The sequence below is a fragment of the Cariama cristata genome, unplaced genomic scaffold, assembly GCF_000690535.1.
Source record: "Cariama cristata isolate BGI_N322 unplaced genomic scaffold, ASM69053v1 scaffold14086, whole genome shotgun sequence".
Taxonomy (NCBI): domain Eukaryota; kingdom Metazoa; phylum Chordata; class Aves; order Cariamiformes; family Cariamidae; genus Cariama; species Cariama cristata.
In genome coordinates, this window is record NW_009620487.1 from 26,211 (window position 1) to 38,575 (window position 12,365).

Genomic DNA, 12,365 nt, shown 5'->3' on the forward strand with positions numbered 1-12,365 from the left:
TTAAACTTAAACAGCTTCGCATAACTCGGGGCAATGTATTATAACACATCTCGGGTGTCTAGATGACATTGTAGTGGCTTGTAGCAAACCTCAAAAAGGTCATCTATACTTTTACATATCCCATATTTGAACTGCCTCCTCTGCCTGCCTGTTACTCTTGCATATGTTACCAAGTTTCTTAAAATATTGTTACTTCAGTTTACTTAAGATCAATCATCTTCCCCTGTTCCTCATGAAAATGAAAATAAGCAGGAAGCAAGCATTTTATCCGAGGTGCAGATGAGATACTAGGAAAAACTGTGCCATTACAATTTCTGCACTGTAGCGGAATAGATCACTCAGAGAGACTGGGGAATCTCCATCCTTCTTCAAGGCTCCTTAACTAGACACAGCCATGACCGATTTGATGTACCACTGGCAACAAGACTAGATGACCTCCAAAAGCTCCCTCTGACATGTCTGTGATTCAATTCCTCCTTTCCCTGAAACATTAGAAACATGGTGAGCCATAGGAAGATGATGGTGGTGTTGCAGTGGAACTGCCTAGTCCTAAAATTCTCTCTGTTGCCTCTTGCTTAGAAAGAGGTTGGGATGTTAAAAAAAAAAAAAAAAAAACCAAAAAAACCAAACAAAACCAAACAGTATGTTTGTTTTAACCAAAAAGGAACAAAAATATTTTTCTTCTCCAGAGTACAGCATAGCATAGCACAGTGGGGCTAGAAATGCTTTTTTTTAAGTTACAGGAGGAAATTCAAGAAGATGGAACACTGAAAAATTTCAAGCATAGTTAATGCCAGTGAAGCATGTTACTACTGGTAGTAACCTGATACTAGTTTTGTCTGGATAAGTTATGTCTCTGTCCAGATGGTGAGGTCCACTCTTCCTCACCACAACAAAAACCCCATAATTTTTGTTGAGACAGACAGGAGGGACAATAAAAAAAGGAAGACACATATGGAGCAACAAAACTTGATAACTTCACTTTAACACCATCTAAACTATTATATTATTACATTAACTCTGAAAATAAGCTGCAAAAGAGATCCTAGCCAGAAAATACACAAGTGTCCAAAACTTTGCTATGACAAATGACAAAGCCATAGAGCCCTTTCACTACTATGGAGCAGCTAACCCAGAAGCCGGTAAGCTGCTACAAATGTTACAGCCATGAAGAAATGCAGACATTAGGTTAAGTGAAATCTGTCAAAGCAAACTGCTAAATCATTTCTTGACATTCAGCTATCAATTTTCCTTTATGTGCTCTTCCAGTATTGGTAATGAGGTGCTTCCTAGCCTTAGTTTAACTTTAGTCTAAACTCATCAATGCTTTTCCAGAGCTTCTGAATTACCTGGGACCAGGGACAAAAAAAAAAAAAAAATTGCTTTAGAGAATATTCTTATCTTTGCCAAGCATCTAAGCAGCAGAGGTCTGGAAAAGGTGATCCAAAAAGCAAGCAACTGAATCCTGCAGCTATAAGCCACTGTGTTTGTTTAGCACGTATTATAACCGGGTGCAATCTGAGTGGGTCTTGAAGTAAAGTGTTGATACAGCACGCGTGGTTTAAATCTGCTGGCAAATGCTGTGATTGAGTTTATTCCAGCAGTGACCACCTATACTGAAGGCTGCTACCAGTAAACTTAACTTCATTCATTGACCTTACAGTGAATATGAGAGTCTGGCACAGAAGTTTATGAAGCTTGTCCTACATGCAGTTGTCCTGTTCTTGTTCCAACCAAAATGCTAAGTGTCAGAAAGCTTCACATCCAACTTGACAACAGAACCAGACACATGAGAATACTCAGTGATGAATTCTATCAGGGTCCCCCTCCTCCACCAGAGTATTTTCAATCTTTATGCTACTCATATTGCACATATTCATATTCAATAACATGCACCAAAAAAAAAAAAAGAGGCTCAATATCCTCAAATCTCAATGCTTTAAAAGTCTGAGCAGGGAACAAATGCCGTAGTAGTAGCATCTGCATTTTATGTGACGAAAAACAGGTAATGGTGAATTTTTATAGTACTCTATTAGTACATGACAGCAACCAAAAAGTTCCTAGATTTATATCAGATACAGCTCTTGGACACTAGAGGCACCTAGAGAGTATCAAAGAGATAAATGTATAGGTAATCACCATGCAGAAGCTAGCCAGATCCACCAACGACAGTCAAAAATGTATCCCTCGGGTTTTAGCATAAACCATGGTCAGGTATGACACTGTTTACCTATTCAGCATAGCTTTCAGTCAACCCGATAAACACAGGGTTTTCTGAATACTGACACAGAATAATTAACATTTCACTTTGGTTCCCTAGCTCCCAATATTTCCAATGGTCACTGGTAGAAGGTTTGACAGTAAAGTAGCTGAAGAATTAAATTATCAGGAAATCAGACTACATAGCGCCATAAAACACACTACTAGCCAAGAAAGACTTCCTAAACTTTTAGATAGATATCAAGATCTTCTCACAATACCTAAAGGTCTTAGAACAAGAGACAACTTGTGACAATCAAGTATTTGACTTTCAGTAATAAAACCACTTTGTCCTGCTTACAATGATATATTTTGAGTGGTAACAGTTGCCGTGTTACTTCAGAAACCAGACTATCACCTATATTTTGTTTAAATTGGGTGTAGAGTACAGACCTCCACATGAAGAGAATTCACCAGGATAAACTTGAGAGCATCAGCTAGCCTAGTAACCTTAACATGGATTCATAAGTTGTGGTCGCTTCCAAAGTATTACACGTAACAAGAAGTAGTTCTCTGGTACACATAGAACACATTTACCTATAAGTGCCAGACAGATAGTGTTTACAAAAGCTTTTGTTTCCCATATTAGACCACTTAGGGCACTCACCTCAACTGACTGAAGTTTTTCAACATGGAGATGAGGTGACCTCGGGTAAATATCAAGAAGATGAGGAGGATCATCAATATGTGTTCTTCTAATATGATGTTTAAGAACTTCTTTATAATCAAATGAATCAAAGTTGGTCTTCCATAGTAATACCTGTAAGAAGCCATCATATCAGTAACTACTTGAAGCATATTCAGTGCCCAAAACATAACTATTCAGTGAAGTGTTATTACTAATAGATCATGACATCAGAATCAGCCTGCTGTCATCGCTTAGTCTGATCTCTACTACAACACAGGCACTTCCCCAGAGTATCTTGTACTTCAAGTCTAATAGATGTGGTTCCATGTTTTTAAAAAATAAATAGATAAACCTCTAAAAGATGTCTCAATAATCACAAAGCAAACTTCTGTCCCACTGGACTGGTTATTTTTCTGCCAAATCAAGGGGTCACATACTATCAAATTTCTGTCCCATTGTCCTGGTTTCAGCTGGGATAGAGTTAATTTTCTGCTTAGTAGCTGGTACAGTGTGTTTTGGATTCAGTGTGAGAATAATGTTGCTAACACATCAGTGTTAGTTGATGTGTTAGTTGTTGCTACGTAGCACTCAAGTCAAGGACTGCTCAGTTTCCCGTGCTCTGCGAACGAGGAGGTGCACAAGAAGCTGGGAGGGAGCACAGCCAGGACAGCTGACCTCAACCACCCAAAGGGATATTCCACACCATAGAGTATCATGCCCAGTATAGAAACTGGGGGGAGTTGGTAAGGAGGGGCCGAGCGCTGCTTGGGGACAGGCTGGGCATCAGTCAATGGGTGTATTGTGCATCACTTATCTTCCTTGGGTTTTATTCTTTTGTTATATTCCTTCTCATTACTATTATACTATTATTATTGTTAGTACTATTTTTAATTTTACTGTTCTTAACTCATGAGCTTCAGGTTCAACATCTTTCATGACTCTGTTGAGCGGAAGACCCTAACTATGCACTGGGAGACACAGTGCACCAATAAAGACGGACCCAGACTAACTCAGACATCAGTAGCAGTGAAAGTGGGATGCATGGACCTCGGTACAAACTACATAAACCTGGCTCAGAGCCTGGTGCTTGCAGGACAGCTCGGTGTTAGATTAGTCCATTCCCAGCAGCTCCCTGTGCTTTAACAGGGAGGTCCTGCTTTCTCCCCCTCCTCAGCTGTGTAGTTCCACTACCTTCATCGCCCAAACCAGCATAAAGTTATTCATGTTTTTTTATGTGGCTTTTCCCTATTTTTTTCAGGCTCATTTTCTGCTGGTTTAGCAACTCAAACTGGCTCAGCACTGAGTATAGACAAGAGCATAAGCAGGAGGCAGCAGAAGTAGGACCTTCCATCAGTGGCGAGCATTTGCACTGCTTGAACTCTAAATACATCATAGTTTGCTCTAAAGTGGAAGACCATGCCAACGCAGCTTCACCATTACAGATAATAAAATTAGTAAGAGTAAAACCAGCATGGAAACATCTGTATATGCCTCCAGTATCTCAACTACAATGCAAACAGTGTAAAAGCAACCATGTACAAACCTAGAAAAACAGATATTCCATGAGGATGAATTTCCCTTTATGTCAAGGCAGTCACCAGACACAATGAGTTGTCTCTTCTGTATGGTAAGAGCTGAATTAACAGCACAGGCTACTCCCTTCCAAAGGAATAAGTCTAACTTTGCTCTTTCACTTAAAAGGAAGAGTAAAAGGTCTTCCTTGGAAGCAGGTAAATGAAATAATTTGTCATGTGCACATACATCCAAGTTTGAAGAACATGAACTTCAGAAATCTGCATGTTCCCTTTTTTTTGATTGAGGAAAGAAGCAAATCAGAAAAAAACAAAAGAAGTAGAGCTTGTTTCAAATATTTCATGTGCTTCTGAACAAAGCTTTGAGCTGGCTCTGCACCAACCAGAAAGAAATTTGAAACTAGAAGCAGAGATACTGGTTTTCCTTCTTTGATGGAGGAAAAACAGATTTTATCTGTTGTTTGAAAATGTAACAGTCTTGAAATAATACGTGTATAGAGTAAGTAATCTGTGGTAAACTTATAATGAAGCAGCTGCCTACAACTCATGCTGCGGACAGACAGTACCTTTTAGATATCGCACGAGGGATAGAAGATGATACTTTTATGGCCAGCCTCTGCTCATCAGCTTGACACTGCCAATCTGCCAGCAGAACTTTTCAAATGAATGCAGCCTACATTTACAGTAAACCAACTTCAATCTATCACAGCAAGTTGAGAAGAGGTCTCACAACTATGCTCCTGGCAGACCTGGAAGAGGGCTGTGGACAGGTCAGCAAAAAAGGATGTTTGTGGAGTATGTGTGTATATACCAACAGAAAATGGGCACTGAGGAATGAAGTTCTTTATGTTTACTATAGATAAAGATATATACATAGGCAGTTACCACACAATGGTTAGCACTGCACATTTTAAACTTAAAATACAAAAGCAAAAGTTACAGCAAAATAAGTAGCCCTCTCCCACCAGAACGTTCACAAGAAAAAGGGAAAAAACTTCAACAGATAAAAATGTGCCTTTCTGTAAGGTAAATAAAAATCAGGATTCATTACTAGACCTACTATGACTACTTTTTTAATTCAACATTTACCTAAGAAAGCACTTCCAGATGAAACTGGATCTTCCATCTCATGCATTCAGCATGAAACCACTATACCAAACTGCTAAGAAATATATGTCATCTTACAGCTTTTGCACTGTAATATCTATTCACTCTGTGATCCCACATACCACCAGCTCTACAGCATGGAGTCAAAGCAGGAGAAAGGCAATGACATCACTGCCCTGAACATGCATGTCATTCACGGGGCCCCAAAATCAAAGGAACCTCGCAATAAGAGAGGCATTCCCAGGGTATGCTGGCATTTATTTGGGAGGTTGAGTTAGGCTTAATACTTCCCATCATCATAGCTTCTCAGATGAATCTTCTGTCATATGACCTAGTTTAATACATGTACTTCACTTCCTCTCAAGTTAAGTACAATGTACCAATGTATCAATCATGATAAAACTCACAAGTACTTACGAAAAAGTAAGGCCAACAATTTAGGATTACCTAGGAATCAAAGTTTCACTTTGGAACTGAAAAATTATCATAAGAAAACCTTTAGTACGGAAAATAAAAGACTAGACTAGTGGCTCCAGGAATAAGTATCTTTTCCCTACTCTTGTTTCTTGTTTTTTTGCTTGTAAAATTAATATTGGAAGTTTGTTAACGTCTTCACTTTTCCAATAACTGCAAGTCTTGGCACTGCTTCTTACTAATGTCTTATGAAAGAAAGCAATTTTAATTTTTTGATTCTTTCAGTTCTTTCAAGTCATTCTAGAAAGCATGCTACCTCAAGCATCAAGTAAAAGCCAGAAACAGAGTGTATTCTTTCCAATGATACTGAAGTTTTTAATTGAAAAGTATTTATTATTCTCCAAGTCTCTCTTTGTTACTAGCTGAAACTTATTTCAAAGTCCACAAAACAGAATATAAACATGTTATACGGTAAATTCAAAAGACCTTCGTTTCTACAGCATGGCTTTTGTGTCTACATTGAGCTTTTAGCTTTTTATAACAGGAAACCATGAAAAAGAATTAATGTTGAGGAACATTTCAGACTGTGAAACTCTAAGCCTTGGGCTACAAAAGTTCTTTCTTTTTGGAGAATGTAAAGACCTGATAGAGAAGATTCCAAGCTTCCTAGTACTTTTATAATTATGAGATTTATCACAGCAGATTAGGATTAATTGTATTATTTGCTGTTTAAAATAACTTTTTTTGTTTTAAATACTCAAACAATTCTTCCTTGTATGAAATCCAGTACTTTGCTGTTTCACCAATGTAAATTAGCAAAGCTAACACAAGATTTTTTCCCCAATTCTAGCCAAAGTTCTCCCAGTAGTACAACTCAATGCTTACAATTGCAGGATAGTGACTTTCAAAGAAGTGAAAGCCTAATGGAGCATGTAGGCATTAATACTAGTTACAACATAACTATTTTGTTGACACAGAATTGCAACACTTAAAATATTTCTATTTAAAAACCCATTCCTTTATTTTAATATGTAAAACAGAAGTGTATAGATTGTTTCTCCTCATCATAACATCCAATTGAAAATAGTTAAGATCAAGTTTTTAAATGATGTATTTATAATTTTTCTCCTCAAATTTAACTTTAGGATAAACAAAGTCTATATAACACGCTACTAGACAGAATGCATGTCAGCATACTGTAATTAGCATGTTACTGTGACATACTGTATTTAACTCCCATCCACTGTAACAAACATTAAGACATTTAATTTAAAGAGACAATACTACAAACCTGAGCATCTGCTCCACCTGAGGCAAATTTTTCACCACCTTTTGAAAAAGCCACAGAAAGTACAGGTCCCTGAGAAAAAAAAAAATAGTACACAGTAAAATTACACTATTACTGTAATCATGGTATTTTAACACAGAGAAAAACACTTATGCCATTATCTAATATAAATAGATTTTTCCATTTTAGTAGAATAAGGAACAATTTAACTGTAGTGAAATTTTTGCAAAACAACTTAACTGAAGAGTTAATATTACACATATTTGTAAGATGCTGCATTACAATTACTGCAATCAATACTAGGAAAATAGTGGCATTTTCCTTGGATTTTATGCTTTAACTCTGCAATGAAAAAATATATATTACATTACTCAGAACAATCTGTTTGAGTGGTTCATTATCAAAAGTAGAGGTTGTTTTGCATTAAGAGGAGAGGGAGAAAATGTCTGCCATTCTTCACAAAAGTTATCTTCTGTAAGCTTCTCTCTTCCCAGAAAGTACTGTTTTTCAATAGACAAGAAGACTAATGTGCCAAATAACTGATTTTGACAAACAAGAGAGTGAGTCATTAGTTAATTCAGAACATGATCTATTACTTAACATTAAGCATGCATACAACATTGACAGATTAACTGTATGGTCACAGGTAAAATTGATGCATTTCTTTATGCACTTGTGACAAGGTGTATTAATACAACGCTTCGCTGTCCACTGAAGTTTATCTGCAAGTTGCAAGATATAAGACACAATGGCATAAATGTTACTTTCCCTTTGAAAAGATATTGAATAATCTATTAATAACTCCATTTAAATAGGATTATTATGTATACCTTGTGTCCATGAAGAGTGTAAATAAGTCTTCCTTCTAAGAGGTCCAAAATCTTAAGGGTACCATCAGTAGAAGCAGTGATGAGATAGTTACCAGAAGGATGGAATGATACACAATTAACCCCTGCTCTGTGAACTAATTTACAGAAGACAATATTTAAAGACTGTAGATAGCTACTAACAGGAAATGTATACTTTATTTCTTCGCTTTTTTCTACTTCCCAAAGAACACTCTACTGCATTTAAGGGAAAACCAGCCAAAGTGCTGGGGCATAGCAGACTCTCCAAAGTAATTTTTGGAACAGAACTAAACAAATAAGAGAAGCATTGCAAAGGAACAATCAGGATTCAGATTGGATTTTTAGGCTTGCCAGACTATAAAAAGACTACTTACAAAATGCCAACATGACCTGTTTGTCCACTTTCCCCAGTAAGGAATGAATTCATGTAATCTAAATAAATCACATTTCACTGCAAAGAGCTCCATTTTAAAGAAAATACTACAAAGTACATTGGTTTTTACCTTTGTAATGCTGCAATAACTTATTCATTCGAATATCCCACAGTTTCACTGTATGATTGGAACCTGCAGAAGCTATACACGTACCACTTGGGTTGAAATCCACAAAATTTGCAAATCTAAATATAATTAATGAAAATACATTGATTACATGTTTAGATAGAAATATTTGGGGTGCATATTTATATTATATATATGTGTGTGTGTGTGTATGTATGTAAAAACCACAATATTAACACTGAGTTGCCACAGACTTGTATGGAATCCACATAAATGGAAACTGAAATAAGGCATTTCAAGCAACTGAAATAAGCACAAGAAAACAGAACATGCATGATAAATCAGACTGTATAATTTGGCTTTTTTTAAAAAGCTACTGTAATTGTCCTCACTCAAACCTTCAGTTTGTGTTGGAGTGCAAAGGTACTAGAAGAAAGTGCTGCAAAGAGTTTATAAGCAGCAAGTAAAATAATTTTGTCTAAGAACAGAATAACTAGCTATAAGAACCTTTCAGCTTGGAAAAAAGATAGAGAAGGCGGTCATGAAATTAGCAAAGTACATATACAAGATTAATATTCCATTGCATTTGTTAATTAAAAGTCTGATTCCTAGATGTTTAAGAAAACTGCAGATAAGTAAAAGCAAGTATTTTCTAAACCTAAATAAGGCAGGTCACTGAAGGTAACAGAATACTGTTTTCATCAACAAGTGGAGAATTCTTAAATTTCTCTGCTTGTTGAAGCATCCAATATCAGATAGCATTATTGAAACAGAGAAAAAACATGAAAACGTTCAAAAATCCAAGAACAATCTGACTTCTCTCTGGCTTATTCCTTGACTGTTGGAAAACAGCTGGATAAGTGCAACCAGTTAACCTCTTTAGAAAAACGTGATATGAATTATTTTAGTTCACATGGGTGGTAGAAATTTAATTTATTTTCCGATATAACATATATAGAGATTAATACCACAAAACATGAATCTAATCTCATTAAGATTACACATTTACATTTCTCCTTTTTTCTAGTTAACACTTACCCTCCATGATCTAAGAAGCTATCAATACAAGTTTTATTTCTCGTATCCCAGATCTTAACAGATTTATCCTCGCTGCAAGATGCTATTAGTCTTCCATCAGGTGAAAATCTGGAACACGCAGGTGTATACATTACTAAACAACTGACACTACCTAGATTAGCATGAGAGGCATAAGTAGCCAAACACCAGAACCAAGAAACTCTGTTTGGAATCAAAATGTGTAACAGTCAAAGGACATTTGAATTTCTCATATTTCTCAGAGTAATAAACCTGAAAAGAAAAGCTTCTCCCCCCACTCCTCCCCCCTGCATTTCACAAACAGCTACAATTAAAAACAGAGTCGTAAGGAAGAGAAAGAGGTGGGGTAGGAGGAGAAGGTAACAACAGCATAAGGTCATCACTTCAGATGCCAAGGAGATTATTATAGAAAACTATAGGCAAAAAGACGATGAGGACACAGTAGAACCTTGCGTTCAGTTTTAACCTACATATATATTCTCCCATGAGTTCTCTCTAGACTTACAAACTGTCAGCAAAATCATGATTATTCCTAGACTAGCAGACTAGGTTTTTAAACAGGAAAATTGATTTGTCTATAATTTCATCAATCATTATTATTTCTCATATTGAGCAACTGCACAAGGACATTAGAACACTGTTTAAGAACTTTCACATACTATTTCCTAGAGTTTTTAGTTTTCTTTTCAATGATCAGATACTCTGGAACTTTGTAGGGCTTTGCACTTCACCAGTGTTAAATTTCTTTCCCAAGTGGTTTAAACCAGGCCTCTCTCAGCTGCAGATTTTCCATTAATAAGGAGGAAAGGGGGAAGAAAAAAAAAAAAGTCAGCAGAGAACAACCTTTTCTTGTTTATGAAGAGCTGCCCTGCCTTTAAACGGAGCACGAATCTTAACTAGCAGTACAAAGGCCATTTCTTTTACCTTTTCCAATTACGTAAGCTTAACTCATTTTGACTCATGACCATTCTTTAACGCCACTACTGTTCCAAGAATAGCTGGGAAAGCTTATTTCACAGCATTTGTTTGTTTCTAGATTTATTATGCACAGCAGGGGTTAACACAGCTCAAAAACATACAAGACTCAGGAAAGACAGGACACTGACTGAAAATAAATACAGAAGACCCTATTTGTTCTTCAAAGCAGAAGAATTAACACCCAGCAACAGATTAGATACTTACACATATTAACACAGAGCAAGCTTTCAGGCTTCAATTAGGAGATATATATAAAACATGTGTGCATAAGACTGATTTATTAGAATTTCATTATTAGTGATAGATCATCATTTATCATTCACAGATTTTTCTTCTCTTAGTTCTGGCCCTGGGAAACAAAACCCCTTTGTTAGGAGTTCTGCTTCTTTACAAAGTGAATAAAAACAATGCTTACTTGGCACAGCGAACCCAAAGAGTATGCTGGAACAGGGAAAACAAAAGGCGCTGATGGCGAACACTCCATATTTTTATTGATTTATCATTGGATGCTGAAACTAGAAAGTGGCCATCATGCGAGAAGCTCACACTACGAACAGCTGCTGTATGACCCTTCAGTACTGATGATTCGCCATGACTAGGGTGGGGGAAAAAAAAAAGAAAACAAAAAACAAAAACCAAAGACACAAACCACAATTATATTGAACTGAAAGAGTTTAAAACCCCATAAGACTCAAAGGTAACATATTTGGAATCTTATCCAAATGAAAAAGCAATGTATACAGGCTAAATCTTAGTGTTGTCAATATTTTTTACCTTATTTGAATATTAATTATTAGAATAACAGATTTTAAAGTTATTAAATATCACCAATTTTAGAGAACAGTGCAATTAACTAGCAGTATTAGCCTCCATATAGTATTTGAAAAAGAATGTATTATATCTTTTGATACAGTAATCTACAAAATGCTTAAAAGTTAAAGTCTTTCCAAGATCATTCTGAATCACTCATAAATCACTGCTACTTTAGAACAGTCTAAAAAGGCAAGTCAAATTTTTTTTCCCCAAAAATGCTATTTTTTGTTTCCTTCATCACTTGTCTCCGCAAAACTGAAGTGCAGCCACGCAATCCTTATTAAAAGAAATATATCCTTTAAGCCAGAGAAATACTGCCAAGCATAGTCCCACACACATGAACTTATGACCTCTGATTTGCTATATTTTTCTTTTGAAGCTACAGAATATTCAGTAAAGAACAAAGTAACGTAGTAAAGAACCACCTTGCTTGTGCTCCCCAATCTCTGTTTCCGTCAAAGCCCAGGGATGCGAGAAGGAAAGAGAAACTTTTCTTGGGTAAAGACTCCAATATTCACATTGCACATTAACGAACCACATAGCCAGCATTGCCCAGTTATACTCACATGCAAGGAATCCATAGTCTGATAGTACGATCTTGAGAAGCTGAAGCAAGTAGTTGCCCATCTGGTGAGAACTGTACGTTGGTAACCGCTTCCGCATGGCCTACAAATTTGTAAGCTCTGCATTGTGTCTTCAGCTTCCACACCATAAGAAACCTATCCAAAGAGGAGGTAGCTGGCAAGAAATAAGATATTATGAGTCTACTCACTATTATTAGGAAAAAATCAGAGCTAATGACTATGGATTTGGATTCACCACTGAACTTACTGGTTATTAGGGGGAGGGAGCAGTTATTGGGCTTCAATGGATACGCAGCCTGAGCAGAAGGCTGGCAGCCAGCAATGCCAACACCAGGCTTTTGGAAGGACATCAGCAGAC

General features: G+C 36.6%; 1 protein-coding gene across 1 annotated transcript in view; it reads right to left on the reverse strand.

Annotated features, from left to right (window-relative positions):
• POC1B (POC1 centriolar protein B) overlaps positions 1-12,156 on the reverse strand; it is a gene marked incomplete at its 3' end in the record, with an annotated part of 17,917 nt that extends 5,761 nt beyond the window's left edge. Inside the window, exons 1-7 of the mRNA XM_009701632.1 lie at positions 11,990-12,156; positions 11,026-11,205; positions 9,615-9,722; positions 8,580-8,695; positions 8,059-8,192; positions 7,232-7,300; positions 2,867-3,019 (exon numbers count right to left, since the gene is read on the reverse strand). Of these exons, the coding sequence (XP_009699934.1) occupies positions 2,867-3,019; positions 7,232-7,300; positions 8,059-8,192; positions 8,580-8,695; positions 9,615-9,722; positions 11,026-11,205; positions 11,990-12,135 (906 nt within the window). The remainder of the gene's footprint in view (positions 1-2,866; positions 3,020-7,231; positions 7,301-8,058; positions 8,193-8,579; positions 8,696-9,614; positions 9,723-11,025; positions 11,206-11,989) is intronic.
• Positions 12,157-12,365: the final 209 nt, after the last annotated feature.